General features: G+C 33.9%; 2 protein-coding genes across 2 annotated transcripts; both read right to left on the bottom strand.

Moving 5' to 3' along the window:
• Positions 1-5,427: 5,427 nt before the first annotated feature.
• LOC106334977 (cytochrome P450 72A15-like) lies at positions 5,428-8,458 on the bottom strand. The gene is made up of 5 exons (XM_013773391.1): positions 8,163-8,458; positions 6,826-7,043; positions 6,478-6,725; positions 6,007-6,376; positions 5,428-5,932 (listed from the first exon to the last, which is right to left on the bottom strand). The coding sequence occupies exons 1-5, from the start codon at positions 8,437-8,439 to the stop codon at positions 5,507-5,509; spliced, it is 1,539 nt and encodes a 512-aa protein (XP_013628845.1). The 5' UTR covers positions 8,440-8,458; the 3' UTR covers positions 5,428-5,506.
• Positions 8,459-8,997: 539 nt separating this feature from the next.
• LOC106334978 (cytochrome P450 72A15-like) lies at positions 8,998-11,074 on the bottom strand. Its single transcript, XM_013773392.1, has 5 exons — positions 10,874-11,074; positions 10,573-10,790; positions 10,035-10,282; positions 9,583-9,943; positions 8,998-9,497 (listed from the first exon to the last, which is right to left on the bottom strand). Exons 1-5 carry the CDS (start codon positions 11,049-11,051, stop codon positions 9,075-9,077), a joined length of 1,428 nt encoding a protein of 475 aa, XP_013628846.1. The 5' UTR covers positions 11,052-11,074; the 3' UTR covers positions 8,998-9,074.
• Positions 11,075-15,275: the final 4,201 nt, after the last annotated feature.

Raw genomic sequence — 15,275 nt, 5'->3', positions numbered from 1 at the left:
TTTCTTTTGGTTTGCTTATACTGTTATGATCCCTATAGTTGTTCATATTGAGCTGATGCAAATATGAATGTTTTTTTGGGTTCCATAATGGAAAGAAGATAATGATGCTGAAGGTGTAAACGATCAACTCCAATAATCCCATTGTCATTCATGTCCTTCTCTCACGTTATCTTCTCTGTTATGAAGTTAGTCCGGCAAATTCGAGGTAATATCAATAGTCTTATAGCTTTGAGAACCCTGTTTCTTCCTCTCTTTTCATATTACATTGATAGATTACTAAACTATACGTATGTGAGAAATCATTTATGATTATTGACATTGACAAAAGGATAATGGTTTTGGAGTGGCCTGCTACAGTTTGGTTAAGATGCTCTTATGATTATTGTTCTATAGAATTGACACAAATCTAGTGCTTCTCATAAATACAGGCCAATATTATCATTTGCTTCAAATCAGTATTGGTTCTGGGAGGAAATTGTGACAATATGCGTGTTAAGAAAAGGGAAACATCACGATCGAGAAGAAGAACAAATCTTAAGGGCTAAATGTGACAGCTAGGGCCGTACAAATCCTCGTTAACGATCACCTTCTCTGCCTCGATGTTTGTAAAACAAATGATGTAATATATTTTTCCTACATAGGGCGTAAATTTGTTGTTACTCATTCTAAGTTTTTACTTCGAGACTTAATAGCTTCTCCTACGCATTGTTACGTTTGCCATGAGCAGACCGATGGGATAGTTAGTCAGAGTCAACATTTGCAGTCTGCAGAGAGCAGATTTAGGCATGTGACGATTACTTAGTAAAAAAAAAGATTAGTCTCATTCTCAAGACTGTACCTGGATCCACCGATTCATTACTTTCGGAGAGGACAAGTTTTAGTAGTAGCATTTGATTTGTCAAACGAATCAAACAAGTTTTGTTTGTAAAGGGTGTTATTACTATCGATGGACTTTATGCTATCTTTTGTTTTCTTATTCTTGAACAAAATTAGAAATAGGAAAAATATTTAACAAGAACGTTAAATTTGTAGTTTCAGAGTGCATAAATATTTATATTCAAATAGAACTTAAATTCACAAATTCCAATATAGAAATAATAATACACCAAAACACCCTAAATAATAACAGATACAAAACAAAAAAAAATTGAAAAAAACACAAGAGTAAAAATAGCACAATATAGAAATAATTATATTATTAATCATAAACATGCTCGAAAAATAAGAATAAAAAGTAAAATAAATTAAAAAAACAGATAAACAGAGTCGACCGAAAGACCATTAGAAGTAAGGGTGTTCAATCCGGATATCGGTTTGGTTTCAGTTCATTTTTTGGTTTTTTCGGAATTTCGGTTTATAAAAAATAGCTACCAAATTGAAACTATATTTAATTTGATTTGGTTCGGTTTATATACCATCGGTTTTCAGTTTATTCAGTTTTATACCAAAACCCCATAAATATATTAATATTCTATAATATTTTATAAATTTTAATATATCTGATTATATATTGGTTTTAATATAACATGAAGATATTTTCGTTTTCAAATAGACTATTTTTTTAATTTTACTATTTAAAAAATTAATAAACATATTAAGTTTATAATAATAATATGTTCTATTGAAAATAAAAAAGTTAGTATTTCATAATATTATTAAATAACTAAATATTAACACACATATTTGTCAATAAAAACTAAAAGTTATGTTTTGTTTATTTTCATAAAAATGAAAAAAAATAAATTTTAACATAAAAAAATATTAAATTACTAAAATAAAATGAAGATCATAGGAATAAAATAAATTATATATATATATTATAAAATATATTCTTATAATTTACATATAATTATACTACTATATTTTAATTAATCGGTTTATTCGGTTTAATCGGTTTATATACCAAACCATATTCAATACCGCGGTTTCTTAAAAAAAACATATATTTGGTATTCAGTATTACCAAATACAAACCATTTTCTCTATTTCAATTTGATTATGTTTTAAATGTTCTGTTTTCTACCGGATTAAACACCCTTAATTAGAAGTTTATATTTTGTAATTAGTTAGAATTAATTAAACAATACCATAATTTTATACATTGTTTAGAGAAAAATATAGGATAATCCGCGCATAGCGCGGACACGGATCTAGTTCTTTTAAAAAGTAATTATAATATCTTAATTAGTGTTTTTTTACAATTAATAATTTGGAGAGTTGTGTGTCTTCATTATAAGAATTATGTCTTCTCACAAAAAAAAACTGTGATCAGTTTTGTTTTTCCAACATGCAACTATTGGAAATTGTTTTCTAAAATAGTTAAAATATCACAATAAATATCTTTTTTTGCATTTTTTCAACATGCAAGTATTGAAATTTTTCAGTTAGTTATAACATCTTACCACGTAATTTCTTTAAAAAAAAAGTTATAATATCTTAATGAGTGTATTTATACAATTATTAGTTTAAGACTTTTGTCTTCTCATCTTAAGAGTTGTGTTTTTTCATAAAAAAACTGAGATTAATTTTGTTTTCCAACATGCAACTATTGGAAAAAATATATTTTAAAATAGTAAAAAATACACCAATAAATAAGTGTCTTTCTACAATTATTAGTTCTAAGAGTTGTGTCTTCTTATTATAAAAGATAAAAAAATTAAAATGTTGCTAAATATCTCAATAAGTGTCTATTCTATAATTATCTGTTTTTCATATGCAATAAAGAGTGACTTTTAATGATGTGTCTTTTCATAATATATTGTAAATGCATTATCTTAAATTAATTATCTCAAATCAAAAAGTTGCGACTTTTCATATAGATCTTTAAAAATCTATAAATAGTCTATATCAAAAAAATTCTCATTGATTTTTTTCACAAATTCATTAAATAATGATGAAAACATTGTGTGTGTTACCTGCTTATAAATTATTAAAAGATATTTAAATGAAACATTGTCAACAAAACATATTAGGAAAGGTCTCGAGTTTGGGTAGAAAAAAATCTTAAATATAATAATGAAATTATAGTCCTAATTTTCTTTTAGTAAATGAAAATTAAGGTATGTTTGACAAAAAATGAAAAGTACGTTTTCTTTTTTTTTGCAAAACTGCATTTATTCTTATATATGTTCTATTGACACATGATTCATGTTTTATATTTTCATACTTTTAGATTATATTAAAAATTTTGATCATGACAATGTTGTTATAAATATCTTAAATATTCTAACAATTTGGTTTGTTGTGTAATTTAATTATTATTATTATAATATTGTATATTCTTCAAAAATATCTATATGTTTTCAATTATATTGCATGGTTTTTAATGTCATGCTTTTGTGTGGATATTTTTGTCTTATCCGGTTTCATTTATTCGATATTAAGAAAACATTCTAGGTCCTATTTAGATAATTTTATTTATTGACAGATTAATATACAGAAAACTGAAACCATGAACAAATATTTTTTATATATCTACATTTTAATTTATGCATAAGTTTGAAATATGTACTATTTATTAATTGACTATCTAATTACACATAAATGGGAATGATTGTTGAAGATTTAAGTCATTCTTTGAAACCGTTTAAATTAATTATTGTAATTATTTAAATGAACAATTACAACTAACTAAATGAAACATTACATTTGTTGTTTATTTTAACTTTGGGTGATGGACCATTGCAATATTTGGTAATGAACCATTGTAATTGTTGGTAATTATAGCATTTGGTGATTTTAGCATTTGGTGATTGTAGTATTTGGCGATGAGCTATTTTAAATTTTTTTGTGTTATCTATTGCAACCACTAACTACCATTGCAATGTTTAGTTACCAACAATTGCAACTCTCAGCCTTCTATATAAAATAATAATAATCACAACTAAAATAAAAATTCACAAAAATCACACAGTAAATTAGGAAAAAGAGAGATTCATTTTTAAATGTTCATTAAGGATTTTGGGAAAAACATATAAACTCGGAAAATTTTATTAGTTTGAAGAGAATGTCAAAATATTTAAGGATGTGTCTTCTCATTCTAAAAATTGCTTAGATTTTTCAAAAAAAATATTTTTTTCATTTATTTTATATCTATTTATCTACATTTAAATAATCTTTAAAATTATATAAAAATAATCTGGTAGTTATATTTTCTGATTAACTTAATTACTTTGATAATATTATATATTTACAAAATTAGTATATTTAATACTTGTATCTTCTATTTCACACTAGTTTTCTTTGGTCGGTTAGCCCCAAATTTTCAGTTAAGCACAAAACTACTAATACAAAATACATGTAAGTATTATCAGTAGTGAAATATAACTGAATGCAAGATATTTATGTAATACATGTATTTCTTCGAAAGCAATTGTAACAATTTTTAAATGTTTTTTAATTGAAAATAAAGCTTATTTGTTTTTATAAAATGAGTTCCGTGCACGGTTTCTTACCTAGTAAAGATAGGGGCAAACACCGAGCTTGAACAACTAATGACGTAAAGAAGTCCTCTGAACTCAACGACCATCAAGCTGAAAAGTGAGATGAAACCTTGGGAATTAAAGACCACAAACAGTGATATACATCCCGAGATTGAAACAACAACAAGTGCATAATTAAATAGTCTTTGATTTGAACTTCAAGGTTTGAAGTATATCTAACACCAAAACCACATAAAGTAGTTGATGAAATTGGGAGAGAAACAAGCTCTATAGAGAAGAAACCTGGATAAAAGACGTCCGATAAGACCCGATCCACGGGATGAATGGAAATGTCTACCAAACTTAATAAAATACTCTCACATATGGAACAAGTAAGAGTGATTTTTTTTGGCAAAAACAACATCTCTGAACAATCTTTCGTTCTGTTTTCATTATTATGTACCATCAATGATAACAAGTCTTTTACATGAAGACTATGTAAACACAATATTATGATCAATAAAGTATGATGTTATATAAAAAGAGTTATTTTTTTGGCAAAAACAACATCGCTGAACAATCTTTCGTTATGTTTTCATTATTATGTACCATCAATGATAACAAGTCTTTTACATGAAGACTATGTAAACACAATATTATGATCAATAAAGTATGATGTTATATAAAAAAAGAGTTATTTTTTTGGCAAAAACAACATCTCTACAATCTTTCCTTCTGTTTTCATTATTATGTATCATCAATGATAACAAGTCATCTACATGAAGACTATGTAAACACAATATTATGATCAATAAAGTATGATGTTATATAAAAAAGAGTTATTTTTTTGGCATGCATATATCCTGAACAACAAATATATCAAAATTGTTGTTGATTAAAAAAATAAAAAGCCTGTTCTTTTTTTTTAAGAATCCCATTAATATCTGAAATGGGCTGAACTTAGGCTACCATTACAAAATCATTGTTTTAGAGTATGATGGTCTTGACTAATTTCTTTTGTGAAATCTTATTTCTCTTGCATATATAACAAGCTCTTTTTATAAATATCACATGGGGTGGTAAAATTATATCTTGTTAAGGATAAGATGAGCACCGAATTGTGGGTGCATGGTGATGACTGTGTAAGGAGCATGAACATAGGAAGGAGAAAGCTCAAAGGAGAATTTCTTTAGAATCAAAGCCAGAGCCATCTTTATCTCCATCAGAGCAAAATTCTGGCCAATGCAGATCCTTGGTCCCCACGCAAAGGGAAAAAAAGAGACTTGCCCCTTTGTTGCCTTTGAGACACCCTCTTTGAACCTCTCTGGTTTGAACTCGGCTGCATCATTGCCCCATAGCTCTGTGTCACGATGGACTAGCAGAATAGGTAGATTGATCTGAACGCCCCCTGGCAATGTCAGGTCGCCTAGCTTCATCTCTTTGTGAATGGCTCGGGTCAGCTGCACTGCTGGAGGATATAGCCTTAGGACCTCATATAGTATCATCGTCATCTGTTGAAATCATTCAGAAAAATTATCATAACACAACAAACGTACTGAAGTCACTTAAAGTTTTTTTTACTTACAACTTTAAGCTGGTTCAAGCCTTCTGTACTGGGTTCTTTATCGCCAAAAACTTGCCTCACTTCTTCCCGTGCGCGAGCTTGCCAGTCTTGGTGTCGGCTTAACATAATCATTATCCAGACCAGAAGTACTGAAGTTGTCTCTTGTCCGGCGAAATAGAACAACTTACACTCCTCCATTACATCTTCAATGCTCATTTCATTTCCTTTAGCTTGCCCTGAATTTGATTCCTGAAGTATACCTAGCAAATCGTCGCTTGGTGCTTCTCCAGCTTCTCTAGCCCTTAACCTTTTGTTAATGATCCCTCTCAGTATAACTTGGATTTCTCTGGATGCTGCTTTAATCCTTCTATTGTCCTTTGTTGGGAGATAACTATGCAAAAAAAAAAGGCAAAACAAAACAAAAGAGAATTTGACACATAACTCCCATCTCCAATGTATAAGAAACAGATAAGTTGAGGTTATTTTTTTTACATATATCCAGGGATGTAAGATTTCACGAAAGTTTGTATGATGAGTTGTGCAAGTTCTGCTTGGAGCTCGAAAATCCTCTGCCCTTCTTTGTAGCTGCTACCAAAAGCAGTACGAGAGATCACATCAGCATTCATGTTCACAATCCCTGGCCACACGTCCACCTCACATGAGGACCCTTTATCCGTGACTAACTTTTCCCATTTGCCAACAACCTCGCTGCAGCTTTGGTGGAATGCAGGTACCATATTCTACACATAGAATCACAAAGTCACAATTTGGGCAGAACCAAATGAACATAACACACATACCGGGTTGATGATTCTAGGTTATGATTTAAGAAGTCTAAACCTTGATCTTCTCAAGGTGGAATGCCGGGTTGATGATTCTCCGGTGTTTCGCCCATTTCTCACCATCATAACTAGTGAGTCCCTTGGCTATCACGTTGTCCAAAGGGGCCGTATGTGGCTTCTGGAAATCATAAACTTTGTTGAACACTTCCTTGATTTGCTCAGGATCCATTATAGTGATTGTTGGTGTAGTTCCAAGCCATGTAAAAAACGTCCTTCCTGTTTCAAGAACATACAATAGTTCAGACTACTAGTAATGAGTCTAACTCACAATCAAAATCTAGATAAGAGTGGACAATTGACACATCATTTATATATATTGCATAAGACCCTGGTCCAATAGAACCAACACAAATTCATCATCTCGAAAATACCACAACAAGATAAAAAGATGTACCACGTATACATGCTACATAAAGTATGAAAATGTTTGGTTGGAAATCATCCGAACCATAAACTTTAATACCATGTTAGTAATGTCTAACACACCAAAAAACTACCTAAGTGTGAATGATTACCACTATACTTATATATTGTTTCCAAATGATGTGGGACATTTAATAGAGACTAGATTTTGATGAAAACACGGATTTTATTTTTAGATAAAAATGTTAGTTGGAATTAAATACTTTTGAATTTTGATCTACATATTTATGTTATAAAATAATTATATATGCGTCCTTAGTTTAATTCATTGTTTTCATATATGACACAGACCCGTGTTTGAACAGGTAACATGGTGAGCTGTATATTATCCGGTTTAAATTTAATAAAAATCTGTAGTTAAAAACTTGATAAACCCCGGTAAAAATCTAAAAATAAATTGCAATTAATTCGTAACCCGACACTGGTTGACCAACAAAAGACCCAAAAAATATCTGATAAATATAAAATTTATAAAGTAACATACAAAGCTTTATTAACATGTGTGAAAAATATTAATACTATTGAAATTAATGTAGTACAGTGAAACATATATCACCGTCGACTAATATAGTCTTTAAATAACATATAAGCGTTTATTAAAGTATGAAAGCATTGATATTATTTAAAAATTATAGTATAAACTCATTTAGTTACTTACCATGAATAATAATAATTTCATTTAATCACTTACTATTAATAATAAAGCGAGATTGTAGGGTGATTTTGTTATAGATATTAATGTGTTAGACTAAAGAATAAGTAATTGACATATTAATTATATAGTATACTTTTTAAAAATATTTCACCTAGAACCAAATTGGGTTTAGCTTTGTGATTTTGTTTTAATAGTATTGATGATATTTTTTTGATCGGGTACTCAACAACGAAAAGGCTATACAACATTTAACATACCGTGAGTCTTGAGCATTTCGAAGGGAAAAGGCACGACACGTGGTGAGATATCATCCGTTAGTTTGATGGGTTTGGATCTTGCATCCATCGTCATACTAGAGTTTCTCTTTAAATCACCGACGAAAGGCGTGTAAGGAGTACCGGAGAGACCTTGTCTTCTCAAGTAACTCTCAAGCATCTTTGGTCTAAACCATACCAACTTTAAAGTTCTCCATGTCCACCACGACAAAACAACTATAGCTACTGAAACTGTTACTAACGCAACTGATATCTCCATTTTCTCTAGCTCCAAGGGAAAGGAGAGATTGTGATGAATTTTATAAGATTATTTTCACTTTTATATTTACTTTTATATTCTAAATAAAGAAACTTTATTATAAAAGTGGATTTGCTCTAATTTATGTTTCTATAATAAAATCCCTTTATTTTTAAGACCAAATATTAAAAAATACAATTTTCATCACTAAATATAGTTTCAAAAATAATATTATTCTACATTTTTATCTATAATGATTAATAGGGAGACTCTATTATATTGACATAATCCATCTCTGGAGCAAACCCATCTCTGGACGCTGCCTTCATTTTTTTTTTTATTGTTGGGAGATAACTACACAACAAAAAGAACAAACAAAAGAGAATCATCAACCCTCATTCCCCCTTGAGAAGATCAAGGTATAGCATTGTTTATTTATTTAATTTAATATTCAACAATGCTTTACATTTATATATAAAATATGAATAATTATTTATTATGTATATAAATCAAAGTTAAATTAGTATTAATTTATAATATTTTTTAATAATAAATTACAATAGCACCAAGACTTTGAGTTTTACTATGATCTGGACTTATTTCATCAGTGTATTACAAGTTTCTTTGACAACAACACAACCAAAGGGGTTTATCCGTTACAGAACTATATCTTGTGTAGGATAAGATGAGCACCGAACTGTGGGTGCAGTGTAAAGCGCATGAGCATAGGAAGGAGAGAGCTCAAAGGAGAATCGCTGTAGAATCAAAGCGAGAGCCATCTTTGCCTCCATCATAGCAAAATTCTGGCCAATGCAGATCCTTGGCCCCCACGCAAAGGGAAAGAAAGAGACTTGTCCCATTGTTGCCTTTGAGACACCGTCTTTGAACCTCTTGGGCTTGAACTCGGCTGCATCGCTGCCCCATAGCTGTGTGTCACGATGGACTAATAGAGTAGGTAGACTGATCTGAACGCCTCCTGGCAGTGTCAGGTCGCCTAGCTTCATCTCTTTGTGAATGGCTCGGGTCATCTGAGGTATGGGAGGATAAAGCCTAAGGACCTCATATAGTATCATGGTCATCTGTTGAAAGCATTCAGAAAAATCATCATAACACAAGAAAAGTATTCAAGTCACTTAATATTTTTATTAATTTAGTTTTACTGACCACTTTGAGCTGGTTCAAGCCTTCTGTATCTGGTTCTTTATCGCCAAAAACTTGCTTCACTTCTTCTCGTGCCCTAGCTTGCCAGTCTTGGTGTTGGCTTAACATAACCATTGTCCAGACCAGAAGAACTGACGTTGTCTCTTGTCCAGCGAAATAGAACAACTTACACTCCTCCATCACATCTTCAATGCTCAATTCATTTCCTTTAGCTTGCCCTGAATTTGATTCCAGAAGTATACCTAGCAAATCGCCGCTTGGTGCTTCTCTAGCCCTTAACCTTTTGTTAATGATCCTTCTCAGTATAACTTGGATTTCTCTGGATGCTGCTTTCATCCTTCTATTATTCTTTGTTGGGAGATAACTACACGAAAAAAACAAGGAGAATTTGACACAACATGATTCCCATCTTCAAAATATATAAGAAGCAGACTAGTTGAAGTTTTTTAAATTACATATATCCAGGGATGAAAGCTTTCAGAAAAGATAGTCTGACGAGTTGTGCTAGTTCCCCTTGGAGCTCAAATATTCTCTGCCCTTCTTTGTAGCTGCTGCCAAAAGCAGTACGAGAGATCACATCAGCAGTCATACTCACAAGTCCAGGCCAAACGTCCACCTCACATGAGGACCCTTTATCCGAGGCTATCTTGTCCCATTTTCCAACAACCTCGCTGCAGCTTTGGTGGAACACAGGTACCATATTCTGTCCATATATATAAGCACATGTCAAAAATTTGGAAGAGCCAAATAAACAGTACATACAAACCTAAAGTCTCTAAGCATGAGTAATCCACAGCTTTCATATGTTTCTATTTCTTCAAATAATACCACAACCGACCAATAGCTATATTCTTATCAGAAGTTTTTTTATTGTTTATTTTATTCTGGTTTGGTTTTTCGGTCCACCTCACGCTCGAATAATATAATTATGTTTTGATATTGACAAGCACTCTAAAAATGATTCCAGGTTATGATTAAATAACCTGCCTATACCTTGATCTTCTCAAGGTGGAATGCAGGGTTGATGATTCTTCGGTGTTTCGCCCATTTCTCACCATCATAATTAGCAAGTCCGGTGGCTATCACGTTACCCAAAGGGAACGTATGTGGCTTCTGGAAATCATAAACTTTGTTGAACACTTCCTTGATTTGCTCAGGATCCATTATAGTGATTGTTGGTGTAGTTCCAAGCCATGTAAAGAAAGTCCTTCCTGTTTCAGCAACATCACAGATACAAATGTTGAGACCTTTTCTTGATCAGGTACTTAACGAAGATGTCAACAAGAAAATTTACCGTGAGTCTTGAGCATTTGTAAGATATAAGGCATGACACGTGTTGAGATATCATCCGTTAGTTTGATGGGTTTGGATCTTGCCTCCATTGTCATAGTAAAATTCTTCTTCAAATCGCCTACGAGCGGCGTGTAAGGAGTACCGGAGAGACCTTGTCTTCTCAGGTAACTCTCAAGCATTTTTGGTTTAAACCAAATCCACATTAAAGCTCTCCATGTCCACCACGATACAACAACAATAGCTACTGAAACTACTTATTAGATACAATAGAGTATTGGTTTATTATGGTTAGAGGTTAACCACTCCGGTTTGAGTCTCCTTTAGCTTATCCGGAGTATTTAAACAAACTGTGTAACAAACTATTTTGGTTATCACATTAATTCAAGATACTTCAATATGATATCAGAGCAGAGCCTGTGACGATTCTCCATCATAGAGCTTCATGAGTTCTTCGATTCTTCAAATCCTTCGTCTTTTCATCGAAGATCTGATTGTGTTCGAGCTCGAGATTGTCTTCTCCGTCTACTTCCTTTCGGCTTTGCTTCTTCTCATTTGTTGAAGCTCTCTGCGTTTCTTGATTTCACTCCGATTCTTGTGAAATCAACTACGCTGCGTCATTTCTCCGATCGTCATCGCGATGAGTTCACCTTCTTCAACTCGTCACCTCGATCACTACGAAAATTCATACTACCTTCATAGCTCGGATCATGCCGGTCTTGTCCTTGTTTCCGATCGCCTCAACACCGGTGCAGAGTTCCATTCATGGCGACGCTCGGTTCGTATGGCTCTCAACGTCAGGAATAAACTTGGATTCATCGATGGTACGATTCCTAAACCGCCTGATAATCATCGAGACTCGGGATCTTGGTCACGTTACAATGATATGGTAGCTACATGGTTAATGAACTCTGTATCCAAGAAGATAGGTCAGAGCTTATTGTTTGTATCCACCGCTGAATCGATCTAGAAGAATATTCTCTCCAGATTCAAACAAGATGATGCTCCGCGCGTTTATGAAATTGACCAGAAGTTGAGTTCGATTCAGCAAGGCTCTGATGATGTAACCACCTACTATACTGCGTTGGTTACTCTTTGGGAAGAGCACAAGAACTATGTTGTATTGCCTGTGTGTTCTTGTAGAAAGTGTGAGTGCAATGCTGCAGAGCTATGGGAACGTCTTCAGGAACGTAGCAGAGTTACCAAATTCTTGATGGGACTGAATGAATCTTATGAATCAACACGTCGTCATATCCTGATGCTAAAGCCAATTCCAACTATTGAGGAGGTGTTTAATCTGGTGACACAGGATGAACGTCAGAGAGCTATCAAGCCGAGCTCTACTCCAGAAAGTGTTGTTTTTCAAGCCTCTGGTCCAGATGAGAATTTGTTTTCTGCTCCTCCTGATCATTCAGCTTTTGCTGCAGCTCATGCCAACTCAGGATACCGTCCAAAGCAACGTCCTTTGTGTACCTATTGTGGTCAACTTGGTCACATTGTTGATAAATGCTTTCGTCTTCATGGCTATCCTCCTGGTCACAAGTTCAATAAGTCATCTATTCCTGGACAAGGCACTCACGCTACTGCTGGTTATGCTCCTCGGGGACAGAACAATTACAACCAAAAAGGAATGCAGCCGCAGAACAACTACAATCAACGATCGATGCAGCAGCAGAACAATCATTACACTCAACCACAACACTCTCAACAAGCTAATGCTGTTGCTCAACAGATTGTTCCTGCTTCATCAACTTCTCTCCCTGGTCAGATGGATGTAAATCAAATTCAGGCATTACTTCAACAGCTTCAAGCTTACGTTAGTCCTTCTGTGAATGCAATTTCTAGTAAGCAGTCTTCCGTCTCTGAAAATGGATACATGGCACCCCAATCTACTTCTGGTATCATCCCTTTTCCTTCTACCAGTCTAAAATTTCAAAACAATATTCTCACTTTTCAAAATCAGTGCCTTTCTTCTCTTTCAAATTCTATTGCTAGTGATTCTTGGATAATTGACAGTGGAGCTACCACACATGTTTGTTCTGATCTATCACTCTTTAGTAACACTTCGTCTGTGCTTGGTGTTACAGTCTCTCTCCCCAATGGTCTTCGTGAAAACATAACTCATATAGGAACTGTGCATATTAACTCTTTCATTGTCTTGCATAATGTTCTTCACGTTCCATCTTTCAAGTTTAACCTGATAAGTGTTGGTAGCCTTCTTCGTGATAGTAACTTCTCTGCTCACTTCTATCCTGATTTTTGTCTACTCCAGGAGTCTATTCAGGGATTGATGATTGGTAGAGGCATTCTTCTTCAAAACCTTTATGTTCTTGAGCTTGATAATACTACTGCCTCTTCTTTGCCTTTCTGTGGATCCTTGCGAGCCGATGAGACTCTCTGGCATCAACGCCTTGGACATCCATCAACTTCCAAGTTAAAGCAAATGTCTGGTATTCTTAATATTCCTGTTTCTATTGTTGATAAGTTTGAACACTGTTCTGTTTGTCCTTTGGCAAAACAGAAGCGTCTTTCTTTTGAGTCTAGTGTTACTGTGTCTGTATCACCATTTGATTTGATTCATTTAGACGTTTGGGGTCCTTTCTCTGTTGAGTCTGTTGAAGGATATCGATATTTTCTTACTATATTCGACGATTGTACTCGTGTTACTTGGATATACATGATGCGTACTAAAAATGATGTTCTCACTGTTTTTCCAGAGTTTATTCAACATGTTTCTACTCAGTATAAATCTGTTATTAAAGTGATTCGTAGTGATAATGCTCCTGAAATCGACTTTACTCAACTTGTTAAACAACATGGTATGATTCATCAATTTTCCTGTGCATACACACCGCAACAGAACTCCATTGTCGAACGCAAACATCAGCATATATTGAATGTTGCTAGGGCATTATTGTTTCAATCCAGTGTTCCTCTGATATATTGGAGTGATTGTGTGTGCACTGCAGTGTTTCTTATCAACAGAACTCCTTCTATTCTTCTAGGTAACAAGACTCCATATGAATTGTTGACAAAGAAAGTTCCTAATTACTCAATTCTGAAATCGTTTGGTTGTCTTTGTTATGTGTCTACATTGCCTAAAGATCGAAACAAATTCACTGCTCGAGCTGATTCATGTGTTTTCCTTGGTTATCCTTCTGGTTACAAAGGGTACAAAGTTTTACATCTTGATACTAATCGGATTTCAGTAACCAGAAACGTGGTTTTCATGAATCAATTTTCCCTTATAAAGATGACAAGACTAATGCTTCTGATTCTTCTTCTAAAATCTTTGATAATACTATACTTCCGTTGCCTATTCCTGTGATCATTGATAGTGTTCCTGAGCATGTAGATTTGCATTCACCTCATAATGAACCTGTTATGAGAGAGACTGTACCAGTAAGCACATGTCAAGGGAATCTTTTGGGTGGAAGACCAAAACGAAATGTGAAAACTCCAAGTAACTTGTCTCAGTATCACTGCAATCTTGCGAGGTGCTCTCTTTCTCAAACCTCTCTTGATTCATCTTCTACTCCTCTTTTATCTACTTCCACACCATATCCAATCTCATCTGTTCTCTCTTATTCCCACTTTATACCTTTATATCAATCTTATATTCTTTCTTACTCTCTCGAAACAGAACCCACATCTTTTAAACAAGCCATGTTATCCCCTAATTTTCGGAAGGCTACTAATGAGGAATTGCAGGCTATGGAAGCTAACAATACTTGGACTGTTGAGTCATTGCCTCCAGGGAAGAACGTGGTTGGTTGTAAATGGGTCTATACGATCAAATATAAGGCTGATGGCACGATTGAGCGTTACAAAGCTCCTCTGGTTGCCAAGGGTTTCACGCAACAAGAGGGTGTCGACTTCACTGATACTTTCTCTCCAGTTGCAAAGCTTGCGAATGTCAAGCTTCTCCTGGCTCTTGCTGCGATTCAAGGATGGAGTATGTCTCAAATGGATGTCTCCAATGCGTTTTTGCGTAGTGATTTGGATGAGGAAATCTTCATGAGCCTTCCTCAAGGCTATGTTCCTGCACCTGGTTCTTTGCCTCCAAATCCTGTCTGTCGACTTCACAAATCACTGTATGGGTTGAAACAGGCATCCCGCCAGTGGTATAACTGTCTCTCTGCAGTTTTTCTATCTGCTGGTTTCATACAATCTCCGGCGGATAATACCCTGTTTGTGAAGCAATCTGGTTCTTCCTTTGTTGCTGCTCTTGTCTATGTAGACGATATCATGATTGTTGGGAATGACGATGGTGTGGTTAATCAACTCAAAGACACGCTTCACCAGCACTTCAAGATCAAAGACCTTGGTGATCTTCGATTCTTTCTTGGTTTGGAAGTAGCTAGAAGCTCTGAAGGGATCTCAATTTCTCAGCGGAAGTATGCATT

Source organism: Brassica oleracea, chromosome C3 (genome assembly GCF_000695525.1).
Source record: "Brassica oleracea var. oleracea cultivar TO1000 chromosome C3, BOL, whole genome shotgun sequence".
Lineage (NCBI taxonomy): Eukaryota > Viridiplantae > Streptophyta > Magnoliopsida > Brassicales > Brassicaceae > Brassica > Brassica oleracea.
The sequence above is the reverse complement of the archived record's forward strand: the minus strand, read 5'-3'. Positions and strand labels throughout refer to the sequence as shown.